Source organism: Siphateles boraxobius, unplaced genomic scaffold (assembly GCF_051911475.1).
Source record: "Siphateles boraxobius isolate OS27281-9 unplaced genomic scaffold, OSU_SipBor_1 9, whole genome shotgun sequence".
In the NCBI taxonomy this organism is placed as follows: domain Eukaryota; kingdom Metazoa; phylum Chordata; class Actinopteri; order Cypriniformes; family Leuciscidae; genus Siphateles; species Siphateles boraxobius.
Window position 1 is genome coordinate 12,728,123 of NW_027509219.1, and position 13,365 is coordinate 12,741,487.

Consider the following 13,365-nt stretch of genomic DNA (forward strand, 5'->3'; position numbering starts at 1 on the left):
TGTACTCGCTTGTGACCGGGTTGTTAAGACAAAAAGTGATATGAGAGATACTAATGAAATACATACAACATAGCGGCCTCTGTTGACATATATCTAAATTTTGACAGACAGATTTTGACCCAGTTACAGACCTTTTTAACCTGAGCCTTAAAAGAAAGTCTGGAATCAAGATCAATTCAGATACAACTTGTAGCCTTTCCCCTGAAACAACAACATCTGGCACTACACTTGAACTATTTGTTTTGGTAAAAAAACAAACAAAAAAAAAAAACACTGTTTTACAGATATTTAACTGTAAACCGCTTTGTTCTAGCCAAAATGTCACATTAACTAGGGATTGGGTAAGTTCATTTGCGACTTGTGACACACTGTTTCCGTGTATATAAATAACGGTGCCTTCCGCATTCATTCGGTGTCGGGACAAACGGATGGAAGATCATTGATAACGTAAATAGCAATGGACCCAGAATAGACCCATAGGGAACACCTGTGGATATACATTAGGGAGCTGATTTATAATTCTGAACTCGGACATTCTGTGTGTGACCGGACAAATATGATTTGAATATGATAAGTCTCTGGAGAAAAATACTAATAATTTAGAAATAAGACTCCTGTGGTTTACAGTGTCAAAAGCCTTCGTGAGGTCAAGAAACACCGCCCGAAAACCCCACCTTTATCAAGAGAGACTTCACTTTTTCAGTGGAATAACAATTTGCCATCTAGTTGAAGTTTACTCTGAAGCCAAATTGCATTGGATGAACTAATAAAAATGAACTAGTATTTAGATAATCAGTGATTTGCAGCACCATTCATTTCTCTGCAACCTTTGAGACTATTGGTAAAATACTAATAGGTCTGTAATTACTAACAGCATGAGAATCTGCACTTTTAGATATAGGCACTACAGCAGATGATGACTTCCAAGCACACGGGAACGTCCCATGAGAAAGTGAAAAGTTGATCATTTTGGTGATGGTTTTAACTAGTGACTCATTGAGCTCTTTAAGCATTACTACATCAATACCAAATATATCCTTTGCTCTGGATGGTTTATGAGATGTAAATGGTCTAAAAATGTCCTATTCATTGACTGCTTTTAAAGGCTTGTTCCACTGTATTAGCTGGACAAACTTTTGTATAACTAATGTATAAAAATGAATGTAAAAAAAGTTTCAAATTTCATAACTACTGTTTGAAGAGTCAGGACGATAAATTACAATTAATACAAAGATTCAGAGTCTGAATTTCAAACCAACACATTCCAAATCCAAACAATTTGACCAAGCGATTTCATTAGACTGGAAACCAGTTTTCTCATAGATCATAACTTGTTTGATCATAACCCCTCTTAGAACAAACTCTATCTTTCTTATAGAGTTTAAAAGCAGGCACTTCTAATGCTGCTGACGGGGAGTTTACATGAAGCCATGTCTCGGATAAACAAAGAAAATCTAAATTAGAGTTCAGTAAAATATGATGAATTTGATCACTTTTTGATATAATACTTTGTGTTCAAATGATCACCTAAGAGACCCTTTGGCTTAACTTTAGGATCCCAAATTGTTCTTGATTGATTTCCAGTCCGAAAGATCCCCCATGATGCCAGGCTCTGAGCTCTCTGGAGTGGCGGCTTGACTTCCCTGTCAAGTTGAAGTTGGATTTCGGGCTTCGGGTCACATCACGAGCTCAAGACCTCCACCAAGGACAGCAAGTATGTTATTTCCTATCCAAAACAAAGATTATATGAACATGTCAACTCATAAATGTCTTACAGCAGAATTGAATTCTGTTTGCATCACAGATTCTGTTATTTTTCTGTTTATTATCATAAAGCTGCTTCAAAACAATCTGTATTGTATAAAACACTATATAAATGAAGGTGACTAGACTATGACAACAACATTAAAATGAACTCTGTTCAATACACAAATTTGAAAATAGATAAATGATAATAACAAATGATTATAATCCTACTCTGTCCATCTGTTACACTTCCTCACACCTGAAATCACTGATCGAGTGAATCTCCTGAACTTCTCCAATCTACAAGAAGATCATTTCTAATCCATTCATGTTGTAACATCTGCTCTAACGTCGGCCGTTTAGTTGGATCCTTTGTTAGGCACTGGCTAATCAGATCACTGCATTCTGTACCAATATTAATAAGAAGAGAGCTGGTTAGTCATGACCATGTGACTTCTAAACATGATTCATTTAAGGTAAAATGTTCGTTATCTTTACTTTAAAGGTGAAGTATGCAGTTTCTGTAACAAAAAGAGCATATTTTCAAAAGACTTTGTGTGCTTCACGCCTTTTTCCAACTCAAACATCACAAATGCAACCGGTTAAAAAAAAATCTCACATAGAGTACTTCACCTTTAACTGTCTCTGTACAGAGCCTTTGCTTTATGTGTGCGTTTAACAAAGATATCAATGTTATTCACCTTTGGATAAGTTGGCGTTCCTAAATGTAACTTTGGCTTGTGTGATTTCCATTCTATTGGCAAAAGGAGAACATGCGTTCACCATCTCATATAACAACACTCCTAGAGCCCAGACGTTTGTTGGGACGGCGTGGAACCTCGTATCTGTGAAGACTTCAGGTGGGCAGTAAGTCATTAATCCTGTAAGAAAGACATTCGCGCATTGTTGAGCTTTCTTATTTAAAGTGTCAAATAATCAGTAAGTCACACATTCAGGTTTCCACACTGCCAAAATGCTCACCAAGGTATATTCTGCTCTCGTAGCCGTCACTACTAAGTATCTGACCGCAGCCAAAGTCTATCAGCTTGAGCTCGAACGTGTTTTTCTTCATCAGGAAGTTTTCCGCATGAATGTCATTATGAAAAACGCCATGTTCGATGCAGTGTTGTACTGCCAGCACAGCCCGTCTCATGATGACCCGTGCCGTTGGTTCATCCAGTTCAGGGTTACGGATGATGAAGTCCAGCAAGCTCTCGCAGGGTTCGGGGTACTCCATGACGAGAGTGAACTTTCGAGGGTGTTCAAACCACTCGTAGAGCTGTATGACGTAGGGGCTTCTGGGTTCTTGCCTCATCATTAGAAGCAGCGCCACTTCTGTTACGAGAGGTTCGGGATGCCCAGGCTAGAGAAAAGTAGCAGACAGAAGATTAGCTGGGTACAAATCTCATTTTTGAATGTACTTTTCTTTGATCTTTGTAGATACAGAGCCTTTTCAGCTCAAAGTTATTTGTTGCTTCTAGGCTTATTTGTCGATAACATTAACAGCTAATGCTTCCTACAGGTGTATTGACTACAGTAATCAGCACTTAAACAACTAAATACACATTCAGGTTTTAAACAACTTACAATATCAAGATAACGATTGTTGTCAATCTTGCTGATCTGCTTGATGGCAACCTGCAAAAAAAAAAAAAAATGTTTCAATAACAGTAACAGTATTCAGGCACCTGACCTTGCACTAGGTATTAAACCATCTGTAAATTGGTTTAAACATGTATTTGTTTCAAAATGTTTGTACAGTTGGGTAATATTTACCTTTTTGCCATCAAATTTCCGTGTTCCCTCGTACACCCTGCCAAATCCTCCGGATCCAGTCATCTTTCCTACGTTGAAGAAAGACGCAAAGGACTCTGAAAAACAGAAACAATATGATAAATATATGAGCTTGCTGGATCCTTTGAATTAATAATAAAAGGTTACACTTTATTTTAAGGTGAAGTACTTACATTGTACTTACTCAGATAAGAACTGGGTAATATTAATTAACTACATGTACTTACTATAGAGTTACGGTTGGTTACTTGTAATTATTTATAATTTACTGTTATCCCTATAGTAAGTACAGTAGATGTACTAACGTGTAACTACGTCACCTTACAATAAAGTGTTACCGGTAGCACTTTATCTTACAGTCCTGTTTCCCATGTGCATACTATGTACTTATTACAGTTATTACAATAACTGGGTAATAACTAGGTACTAACCCTGAACCTTCACCTAAACCTAGGGAGAATAATATTATTATTCTCAGAAAACAAGCCTTAAGATATTTCAACGCATTCTCACCCCAAGGCGTCACTAAAATGACAATTTTGACCATGCTTCAATATTCGACGCTTTAGGCACCCTTTAGCGTCAGTTACATGACGCGATCCTAGGGCGTCATCTTACTGACGCTTTACCTAAGCGTCAGTTAGATGACGCGGGTAGGTTTAGGTCTGGGGTAGGGTTAGGATTAGATAGCGTCATCTAACTGACGTTAAAGGTAAAGCGTCAGTAAGATGACGCCCTAGGATAGCGTCATGTAACTGACGCTAAAGGGTGCCTAAAGCGTCGAATATTGAAGCATGGTCAAAATGATTCCCAAGGCGTCAGTTTCATGACGCCTAGGGATGAGAATGGGCTGGATATTTTTAGTGGAAAACAAGACGACAATACTGTTTAAAATAATGTTCAAGAAATAATGACTGTGTATTTACCATTATTTGGCTTGACGGCTGAGTGATCTGGATCAGGCTCTGGGTCCAGATCTGGTGGAGGGACGAAAGGCTCCACAACATCCACAGCACTACTGTGGCAACAGCAGCCGAAATGATGTTTCATAGCCTTCCAGACGCTCACAAGGAAAGTACAAATTCCTCTCCTCTTCCTACATTCTGTAGGTTTTTTTGAAAAGAAGAAAAACAATTGAAAAGACAACTATTAGAAACATCTCTGACCTCAAACTAAACAATGACACACTTACACATTTTACTGTTCCATTCATATTTGTAATGTTACAAAATCAAGTAAAGCAAATATTATACGACGGCCGTGCTTCTGCTTCATGCCTGCATAAATGTCCCAAAGTCTTATTTCACAATAATGCGTATTAACGTCCAGTTTTTTTCAATGTTTCAAAAATGTTTTTTTCTTGGTTATACAGATGATAAGGGAACAGTCTGTTTTATAATTTTGCAAACATTATGGGAACGTTACTTTTGAATGTTCTGAAAAATATGTTTTTTGAAAAACAAACGTCCAACTAAAATATTTTGGAAAAACTTTCGGTAAGAAAATTTCAGCTAAATTATGCTGAGCAACGGTAAATATGACTAGACCATAACCTGTTAAAAACTTGAAGCAGTCTTATGCACAAAATAGCAAAATCTCTATCAGAACACTTTACACCCCTCAGCCTTATTTCAATCTCACCTGTTGAGCTCTTGTTCGCAGGAGACACCTCCACGGCACCCTGAGCTGTTAGGCCATTGGAAGTCACTGTTGGCTCCACAGGAACTTGACCTGGCAGCGGAGAACACATCATCTCTTGGAGGCTGTCGGACCTTGACAAACTCCAGTCGCCACAACTGTCCTGTTCACCTGGGCCGTCCGATCCGTGGCCACTCCACCTCCACTCAACGATGTACGTCCCTCTGCTGCTGAGACTCAACTCTCCACATGACCGCCTGGACGCACATCCATCATCTGGGCTCTGCTGGCTGCCGTTCTGCCTCTTCCTCGTCCTGTGATCCTGACCTGTGAACACAGAACCAGAAAACTCAGAAGACAGAGGAGCTAAATCATCAGAACTGAGACTCCAAACCTCCAGACCAGCCGTCTGAGTGGAAGCAGCTCTCCTGGATCTGGAGCGGCCTGAGGCTGGAATAATTCAGACATCACATAGTTAGTTATGTTTTAATAATAATCAATGATCAATGTCAGTGGTCAATTACAAATTGTTACAATAGTTACTCAAATTGAAAGGTTTATTGCACATGCAAGGAATCAAATACATGTGATCACTTAGTTAGCTGGGAAAATTGGCGGATCAAATGGTTATCATAACATACCATAAACAAATGAAAAACTAGAACAATCACCTCCTCTTTCACCCATGTGAGCCATCAACGTCCTCCTCCAACCTGCAATAGAAACAATACAAAATACAACACACAAAAAATATTACAAAATACCAAATAATAATACTACCAAAAGAAATCAAATAAATAAAATAATAAACAAATAAATAAAACAAAAATAATAAAATTAAATACAAAATTAAAATAAATACAAACTCCTAGTTTAACTCCCAGATAATAACAATTAACAGTTAGATAAAAGCTTCCTCAGAAATAATATGAAAATGAAAAGAAAAAAGGAAAGGATATATCCTCCGATCTACTCCTTGTAGAATATAAGAAGTTTTGTCTCAGGAATCCTCCAAATAGCTTCAAAATCACAAGATCTGCGCAGAAAATACTCGGCAAAAACCTCTGAATTCGCCTCGTCTCTCAAACAACAGATAGCGATGTTTGAGTGTACAAACAAAAAAATCATATCACGCGTCTCTATAGCAACTAAAATTCGAATCATCATCGCACCAGACCTGAAGTCGGCATCGATTGATCTACTTATATACTTGCAAAACACCCCGATGTACATGCGAAAATGTCATCAAAACTAATAAAACTGTCTGGACATAAATACAAAAGATGAAGTGCATGCTGATGATGACTAGTGACTTTTTATGTCCGCGCTTCTGAAAGGCTTGTGTGTGTGAGAGTCGTGTGCGGCCTAGAGATTGTGCTTTCCGCATCCCGTGAGACTGCCTTTATGTCGAAGTAGTATTAATAGTGTGGAAGATTGTTTCAGCCACAAAATACAATACAATTAAAACAGGCATCCTTGTCTGTCAATCATACCTTACGAAAAATAATTTTAGTCAAGTGTTCTATTAGTATACTTCTTTTAAACTAAAAATAAGAAAGTATACTTTCAGTCTAGATTTTATATACTTCTCAGAAATATACTTAAAATTACACTTAAGTGTACTTGACTTATACTGAGAGAAAAGTCCAATTAAATTAAATTATTTGGCCTGTACTTGTACTTTTGATCGAGATATACTTAAAGTATAATTAAGTATTCAAAGTATACTTGGCTTGTAGTTGTGTTAACTCTTTTGATCGAGTAGCCTATTAAATATACTTTTTTTTACATAGTTTTTCATATACAGACTTATGAAACTCATAGGAATTTACTTTAATTCTACTTTACCGTGTTTTCACTGTTATACGGCAGGGGCGCTGTGATACATCTAGTACAGAATCTCCTGATCAAAACACAGGAGAAGAAGAAGCTGAAGCAAGTGATAGAAGATTACTCAAAAAAAAAAAAAAGATTACTCACTCAAATGTAAAATAACGTGATCATCAAACATTAAACAGCGTGTAAGTCAAAACTGCTTAATGTTACCAAATGAAATGAAGCATAACCCATGAAGAGAAAACGACTGTGAAGCTTTGAGGGTGTTGGATCTCGATCTACTCCATCCGTGTTTCAATTTTATCATCGTTCTGAATCTGATCAAGGCGTAAGTTAGTCTTTGACAACAATGCGGGTTTTCACCTTTTTTTGTTTTAAATGTTGCCTTCCTTTATGAAACTTATCGACATTTAAGTGTTGATAAAAAGGGATGCATGAAGCTAATAAAATGTTTTTAAAATCTAAGTACAGTCAAAGGTATTTTTCAAGTATAAAAAAACATTTTGAACATAGAAGTATACGGCAAATGCAAAAATAATATATATAAATAGTAAACTAGTAAGTTTTCTTTAAGTGAACATAAAATTATACTTAAAGTATACTTGCAGTATAACTACTAAACTTCAGTGTGTACTTTCATAAACAAAAAATGTACTACCAGTACTTGTATTAAAATAGTAAACTACTACTTATAAGTTCACTTGTAGTACAGATGCATTACAAATGAGATCTTGTACTTAAAGTTTATTATTACACTTATAGTACACTTAAATGTATACTGTTATATACTATAAGTGGACCAATTTAGTCCCAAGCAGTATTGAAATAGTACACTTACAAGTTTACTTCAGGTACACATTGATATTAGTATACTTACTACATAAAGTAAACTTAAAAATATATTTGAACATTACTCAAGTATACTTCATAAACTGAACTTGAAGTATACTTCTTTTTCGTAAGGGATTTCAGGGCAGTTATGTTCATATGCGAAACCGGAAGCCGAGAGCGCCATAGAAGTTATGAAATTATTATCTGTCAACCGTAAACATAACCAAATGTCCTAAAAGAAATAAGAATGCAAGACATCGGTAAAGCTTTTTCCTCGCTGGATGGAGCTGAGAGCGCTTGAAAACGGATGCAGATCTCGCTTAGCTTGACAGGTCGGCTAAATGTCGTTGTCACAAAGAAGTTAAAATTCAGTGTCTAAATCTGGCAAAAGTTCTAAAACAGTGCGTACCTTTTCCTGGGAGTCTCACTGGCCACGTACAAACTGCAGTTAAAGGGATAGTTCGCCCTAAAATGAGCATCAAGCATCATTTACTCACCCTGGTATTGTTTTAATGCTGTATGCCCTTTTTTTTTTGGAAGCACAAAAAGAGAAAAAAGGTCCTTCTTGTCCATAAAATGGCAGTGAATCAACCAGCATCAAGCTCTGTCAGCTGTGCCAATCAGACACAATTATTCTTTATATTTAAAAAATAGTCCAGCAAACCTCCTGTTTAGTGTCCCGGAACATGAGTTGCCCTGATGGATGAAAGCTGTGTGTTTTACCTCACAATCAGCTATTTTATTACTGATGCAATTGAAGGAACATGTGCCTCTCTGCCGGTTGATATAAGAAACCACTGTAGAATTGTCTGTTTTCACTAAAACATGCTGTCAACAATATTTTACTGCAACATTTTAAACGTGGCTGCAATGACTTTTCAGAGCTTCCGTCTATGGAAATCCTATCAGTGAATAAAAACAAGCTTTTCTCATACAAAGCTCCAGAAGTCTTGGAATATACAGTATATATGGCTATATAATACTTATGTGACACGTATGCCTTTTTGGAGCTTTACAGACATGGTGACTATATGAAAAGGCCTTGAATGGAAAAGAGCTGCGTAACGATTCTTCACAATTGCCCTCCCAAAACTGTAAAAATAGTGGTAGACCTATATGACTTTAGAGTAAATTTGGAGTAAATAATGATGATAGAATTTGTTTTTGAGTAACTCTTCCAATAAGCTTCAAGATTGACCAAAAGGCTTGTTCGACTTGAACTGGCGCTGCACAGACCGATCGGTTGATGACATCAAAGTACCGCGAGAGCGATTCAAAAGCATAAGGAGCCGTCTGCTCTCTAATCGCTCTCGCGGTACTTTGATGTCATCAACCGATCGGTCTGTGCAACGCTGGTTCAAGTCGAACAAGCCTTAAATCTTTCTAATAATACAATAATAGGTTCTTTCACCTAAATAACAAGTGATGATGTCATGCACCAAAAATTGTTGTATTATTATTTTTCAACAGGCTCTAGTCTCATTTATTGTAGGGTTATGTTTTAAACGGTCTACAGTGCATTGAAGTTTGCAGCAAGTAGATTGAGATTTTATTTCAGGAAACAAAAATAGGTCTTTGCCTTTCATTTAAAAACAACAACAACAACAACAACAACAACCGTATACGAGTTTGGAACAACATGAGGCTTAGTAAATAATGATGATAGATTATTTTATTTTTTTGATTTTTAGATTTTTTTTTTGGGTAACTAAACCTTCAATTTTAAAGATTTGAAAACTGAATCTTTAAAATAATACAAGAAATGAAATGAAAACATAGGCTGACATTTTTTTATATATATATAAACAACCATGGAGATGGTTTTCATGCACCTAATTTTTCTATTCTTTGAAAGCATTTCTTTGAAGTTCAAGTTCATTTTATTTATATAGCACATTTTATAGCACACACTGACTGACCAAAGTGCTTTACAGAACTACAAAATTAGAAGACACCAGCACCATGAGTAGTAGCACATCATAGAACAGTACAAAAAGGTTAAGAACAGCTTAAAACTGTAGACGTCCAAGCAGTCTCAGAGATTATCAGTAATAGAAAATAAAAACAGAAAAGACAGTAACAGGTTTAATACTAGTATCGTACTCAAAGGAGAGAAATATAAAAATAGACAGAAAGGAATATATAAGTATATATATATCTACCCATACGCACACGTACACACACATACATATGTGCATATAAATACACACACACACACACATACATACACACACATATATGTACACATATGCACATATATATACATGTACATGCACCTTATTTATAGGCCAAAGAGAACAAGTGCGTTTTTAAAATTGACTTAAAGGAATTCACAGTAGGGGCTATCCGAAACGTCCAAGGGCAAATTGTTCCATAGCCGAGGCCCAACCACAGAAAAAGCTCGATTCCCTCTACGTTTAAGTCTGCATTGAGGGACTTGTAACAGATTTTTTTCACCTGATCTCAGACTTCTTGACGGTGTGTAAGGTTGTAACAGTTCAGTTAGATAGCTAGGCGCTTGGTTGCATTGGGCTTTGTACACAAATAACAGGATTTTAAACTCGATTCTGAGATTAATGGGCAGCCAGTGAAGAGACCTCAGAATTAGGGTGATGTGGTCACTTTTCCGACTATTTGTGAGGAATCTTGTGGCGGCATTTTGCACCAGTTGAAGACGAGCAGTTTGCGTTTTCGAGATACCGCAGTAGAGTGAATTGTAGTAATCTACACGTGTGGTGATGAAAGCATGAACAGCCATCTCAAGGGTTTTGTGATTAAGAAAAGGTTTGACTTTTGACAACAGCCGCAGGTGATAAAAACTAGAGCTTATTACAGAAGAGATTTGCTTGTCAAAATTTAAAGACTCACCCAGACAAACGCCCAAGTTCCGCACACTTGCAGAACTAAATGCCGCTAGTCTGCCTAGATCAAAGGAAGCAGCCTGGGGATTACCAGTTGACCCGAAAACAATGATCTCTGTTTTGTTTTCATTTAAAAGTCGTCTGCATAACAGTGAAAACATACCCCATGCCTTCTTAGAATGGTGCCCAGTGGTAAGATGTAGAGGGAAAAGAGAGAAGGCGCTAAAATAGAACCTTGAGGAAGGCCACAGGTTAGATGCGCAACAGAGGAAGAGCAATTTCCTAGCTTGACTCTGAAAGTACGACCCGAGAGATAAGATTGGAACCACTGGAGGACGACACCTTTTAGCCCCACATCATATTCTAGTCTGGATAACAGGATAGAGTGGTCGATAGTATCAAAAGCTGCCGACAGATCAAGAAGGACAAGAGCCACAGAGTCACCAGTGTCAGTGGAGCGATAGATGTCATTTAACACTCTCAGCAGAGCAGATTCAGTACTGTAAGCAGACTTAAAACCAGATTGAAATTTTTCAGAGATATCATTGCGTTTTAGAAAGAGCTGGAGTTGGTCAAGAACAACTTTTTCCAACACCTTAGTGACAAAAGGCAAAACAGAGATAGGACGGAAATTATTTAACACAGTAGTATCCAGTGAAGGCTTCTTGAGCAAAGGAGTGACAGTGGCCTCCTTGAGGGCAGCAGGGATAGAACCGGTAAGGAGGCATTTATTAACAAAGGATAACAATCCTGCTCCTACTGAATCGATAATCAATTTAAGAAACTTAGGAGAGATGATGTCTAGAGAGCAGTACGAAGGTTTTATCTTTGTAATATTTTCTTTGAGGAGATTCAGAGTGATTGGCTCGAAAGCATCCCAGGTAACAGGGTTCATCAACTGACTAATTGCAGAGCGGCTGGCATTGCATCTCAAGTTAGATATTTTGTCATTAAAAAATCTCAAGAAACGTTCACATAGCTCATCCGAAACATCATTCCATACATTTACCGGAGGATTTAAAACCAAGTTTATAACAGAAAATAAAACCTTTGGTCTAGAGTGGTTAGCCATAATCATGTTAGAGAAGTGCGCACAGCTTTTGCCGTCTTTACAGCATTTTGATAGGTTGACAGACTGTCTTTAAATAACTGAAGTGAAATATGTAGCTTGTCCTTCTTCCATTTGCGCTCAGCCTTTCTGCTAGCTTGTCTTATTCGCCGAATATCCACGTTGAGCCATGGTTCAGATTTCGGTTTAGGTTTGAAGGGCTTAAGCGGAGCAGTTTCATTTAAGGCATTTAACCAAGTGGAGTATAGCAGACCGAGATGTTGGTCAGCATCTTGTTCCAATAGTGGAGAGTTCAGCAGCAAGTGTGTGGAGGAATTCATAAAGTGCTCGTTAAAATTTAAGTCAAAAAGAGGAGAGTATGATCTAGATAGTCTTACATCTTCACTGGTGGTTTGAGCAATGCAAGGAAGAGATGTAGAAAATAAAATTGGCTTATGATCCGAAAGCATAGAATCAGATATTACAACCTCACTAATCACCATCCCATATGAAAGCACAAGGTCCAATGTGTGAGCCTTCATGTGAGTGGAATCATTTATCCACTGGACTAGGTTAAAAGATTCAAGGAGGCTTAGAAAATCCTTTGAGAGAGTATTAGATTGACAACAAACGTGGATATTAAAATCACCCACCAATAAAAAACGATCATAGGTTGTGGTGATATTACCAATGAGTTCTGTAAATTGCTGAATGAAGTCCTTGAGTGAATGTGGCGGACGGTAAATCACCCCTAATAAAATAGGGCCATTCCAGTCTAAGTGAAGTAGTTGCGCTTCAAAGCTTGAAAAAGCACTGACAGGAACCGGCCGGCATCGCACAGAAAATGAGTCTTTAAAAATAGTCACGATCCCGCCCCCTCCTCTGTTCGGACGGAGGGTGTTGAAAAACGAACAGTCATTAGGAACTAGTTCAGAAAAAGGGGTTAGGTCACCAACCGTAGTCCAGGATTCAGTGATGAACATGACATCCAAACAGTGAGAGGAGAAGAAGTCGTTGAGCAGGAAGGTTTTATTGACCAAGGATCTGGCGTTGATCAGTGCCATTTTGGGAGGATGAATCACATCGGGGAAAGCTCCGCCTTTCTTCAAAGAACGTAGATTACCGGGATTCACACCGTTTTGCTGATGACAGCTGCCAACCCGAGGTAAGCCAACCAAATGGACAGGCGAAGATCGCAGGGGAGTGATAGATAGGAGCCACCGATGAGCCAGCGCTCGCGATCGCCGGGCAACGAAATCGCCGTCCGACATATGATTTGCATCGATCCAGAGTCTTTCAGTAGCTTTCAGTAGCTAGTGGGGGGGGGGGATTCATGTAATCCGGATGAAAGGTGCATTTCTCGGATTCATGTAATCCGTATGAAAGGTGCATTTCTCTCTAAATGTGCATCCGCCCTACAGCCGAGATGGAGATGTTTTAGCCGACACTGATTTTTTATTATTAAGAAACAATTAAAATGCCTTGTTATTTTTTCAGACACATTTATTAATTATTATAGCCTATAACTCACCTTTCTGTAGGTTATATGGCTCTTCTCATTCAGCACTGCGGGAAAAATATAATTTCCAGGTTCTAATTTGGCCTTAGAAA

The 13,365-nt window shown here is 37.9% G+C and overlaps 1 protein-coding gene across 1 annotated transcript; it reads right to left on the bottom strand.

Annotated features, from left to right (window-relative positions):
- Positions 1–2,776: 2,776 nt before the first annotated feature.
- On the bottom strand, positions 2,777–5,290 carry LOC143732676 (serine/threonine-protein kinase pim-3-like; the record flags this gene model as incomplete). Its single annotated transcript, XM_077223973.1, has 5 exons — positions 5,182–5,290; positions 4,467–4,643; positions 3,523–3,617; positions 3,334–3,384; positions 2,777–3,109 (listed from the first exon to the last, which is right to left on the bottom strand). Coding segments are annotated over exons 1-5 (765 nt in total), but the record flags the coding sequence as incomplete, so codon positions are not given.
- Positions 5,291–13,365: the final 8,075 nt, after the last annotated feature.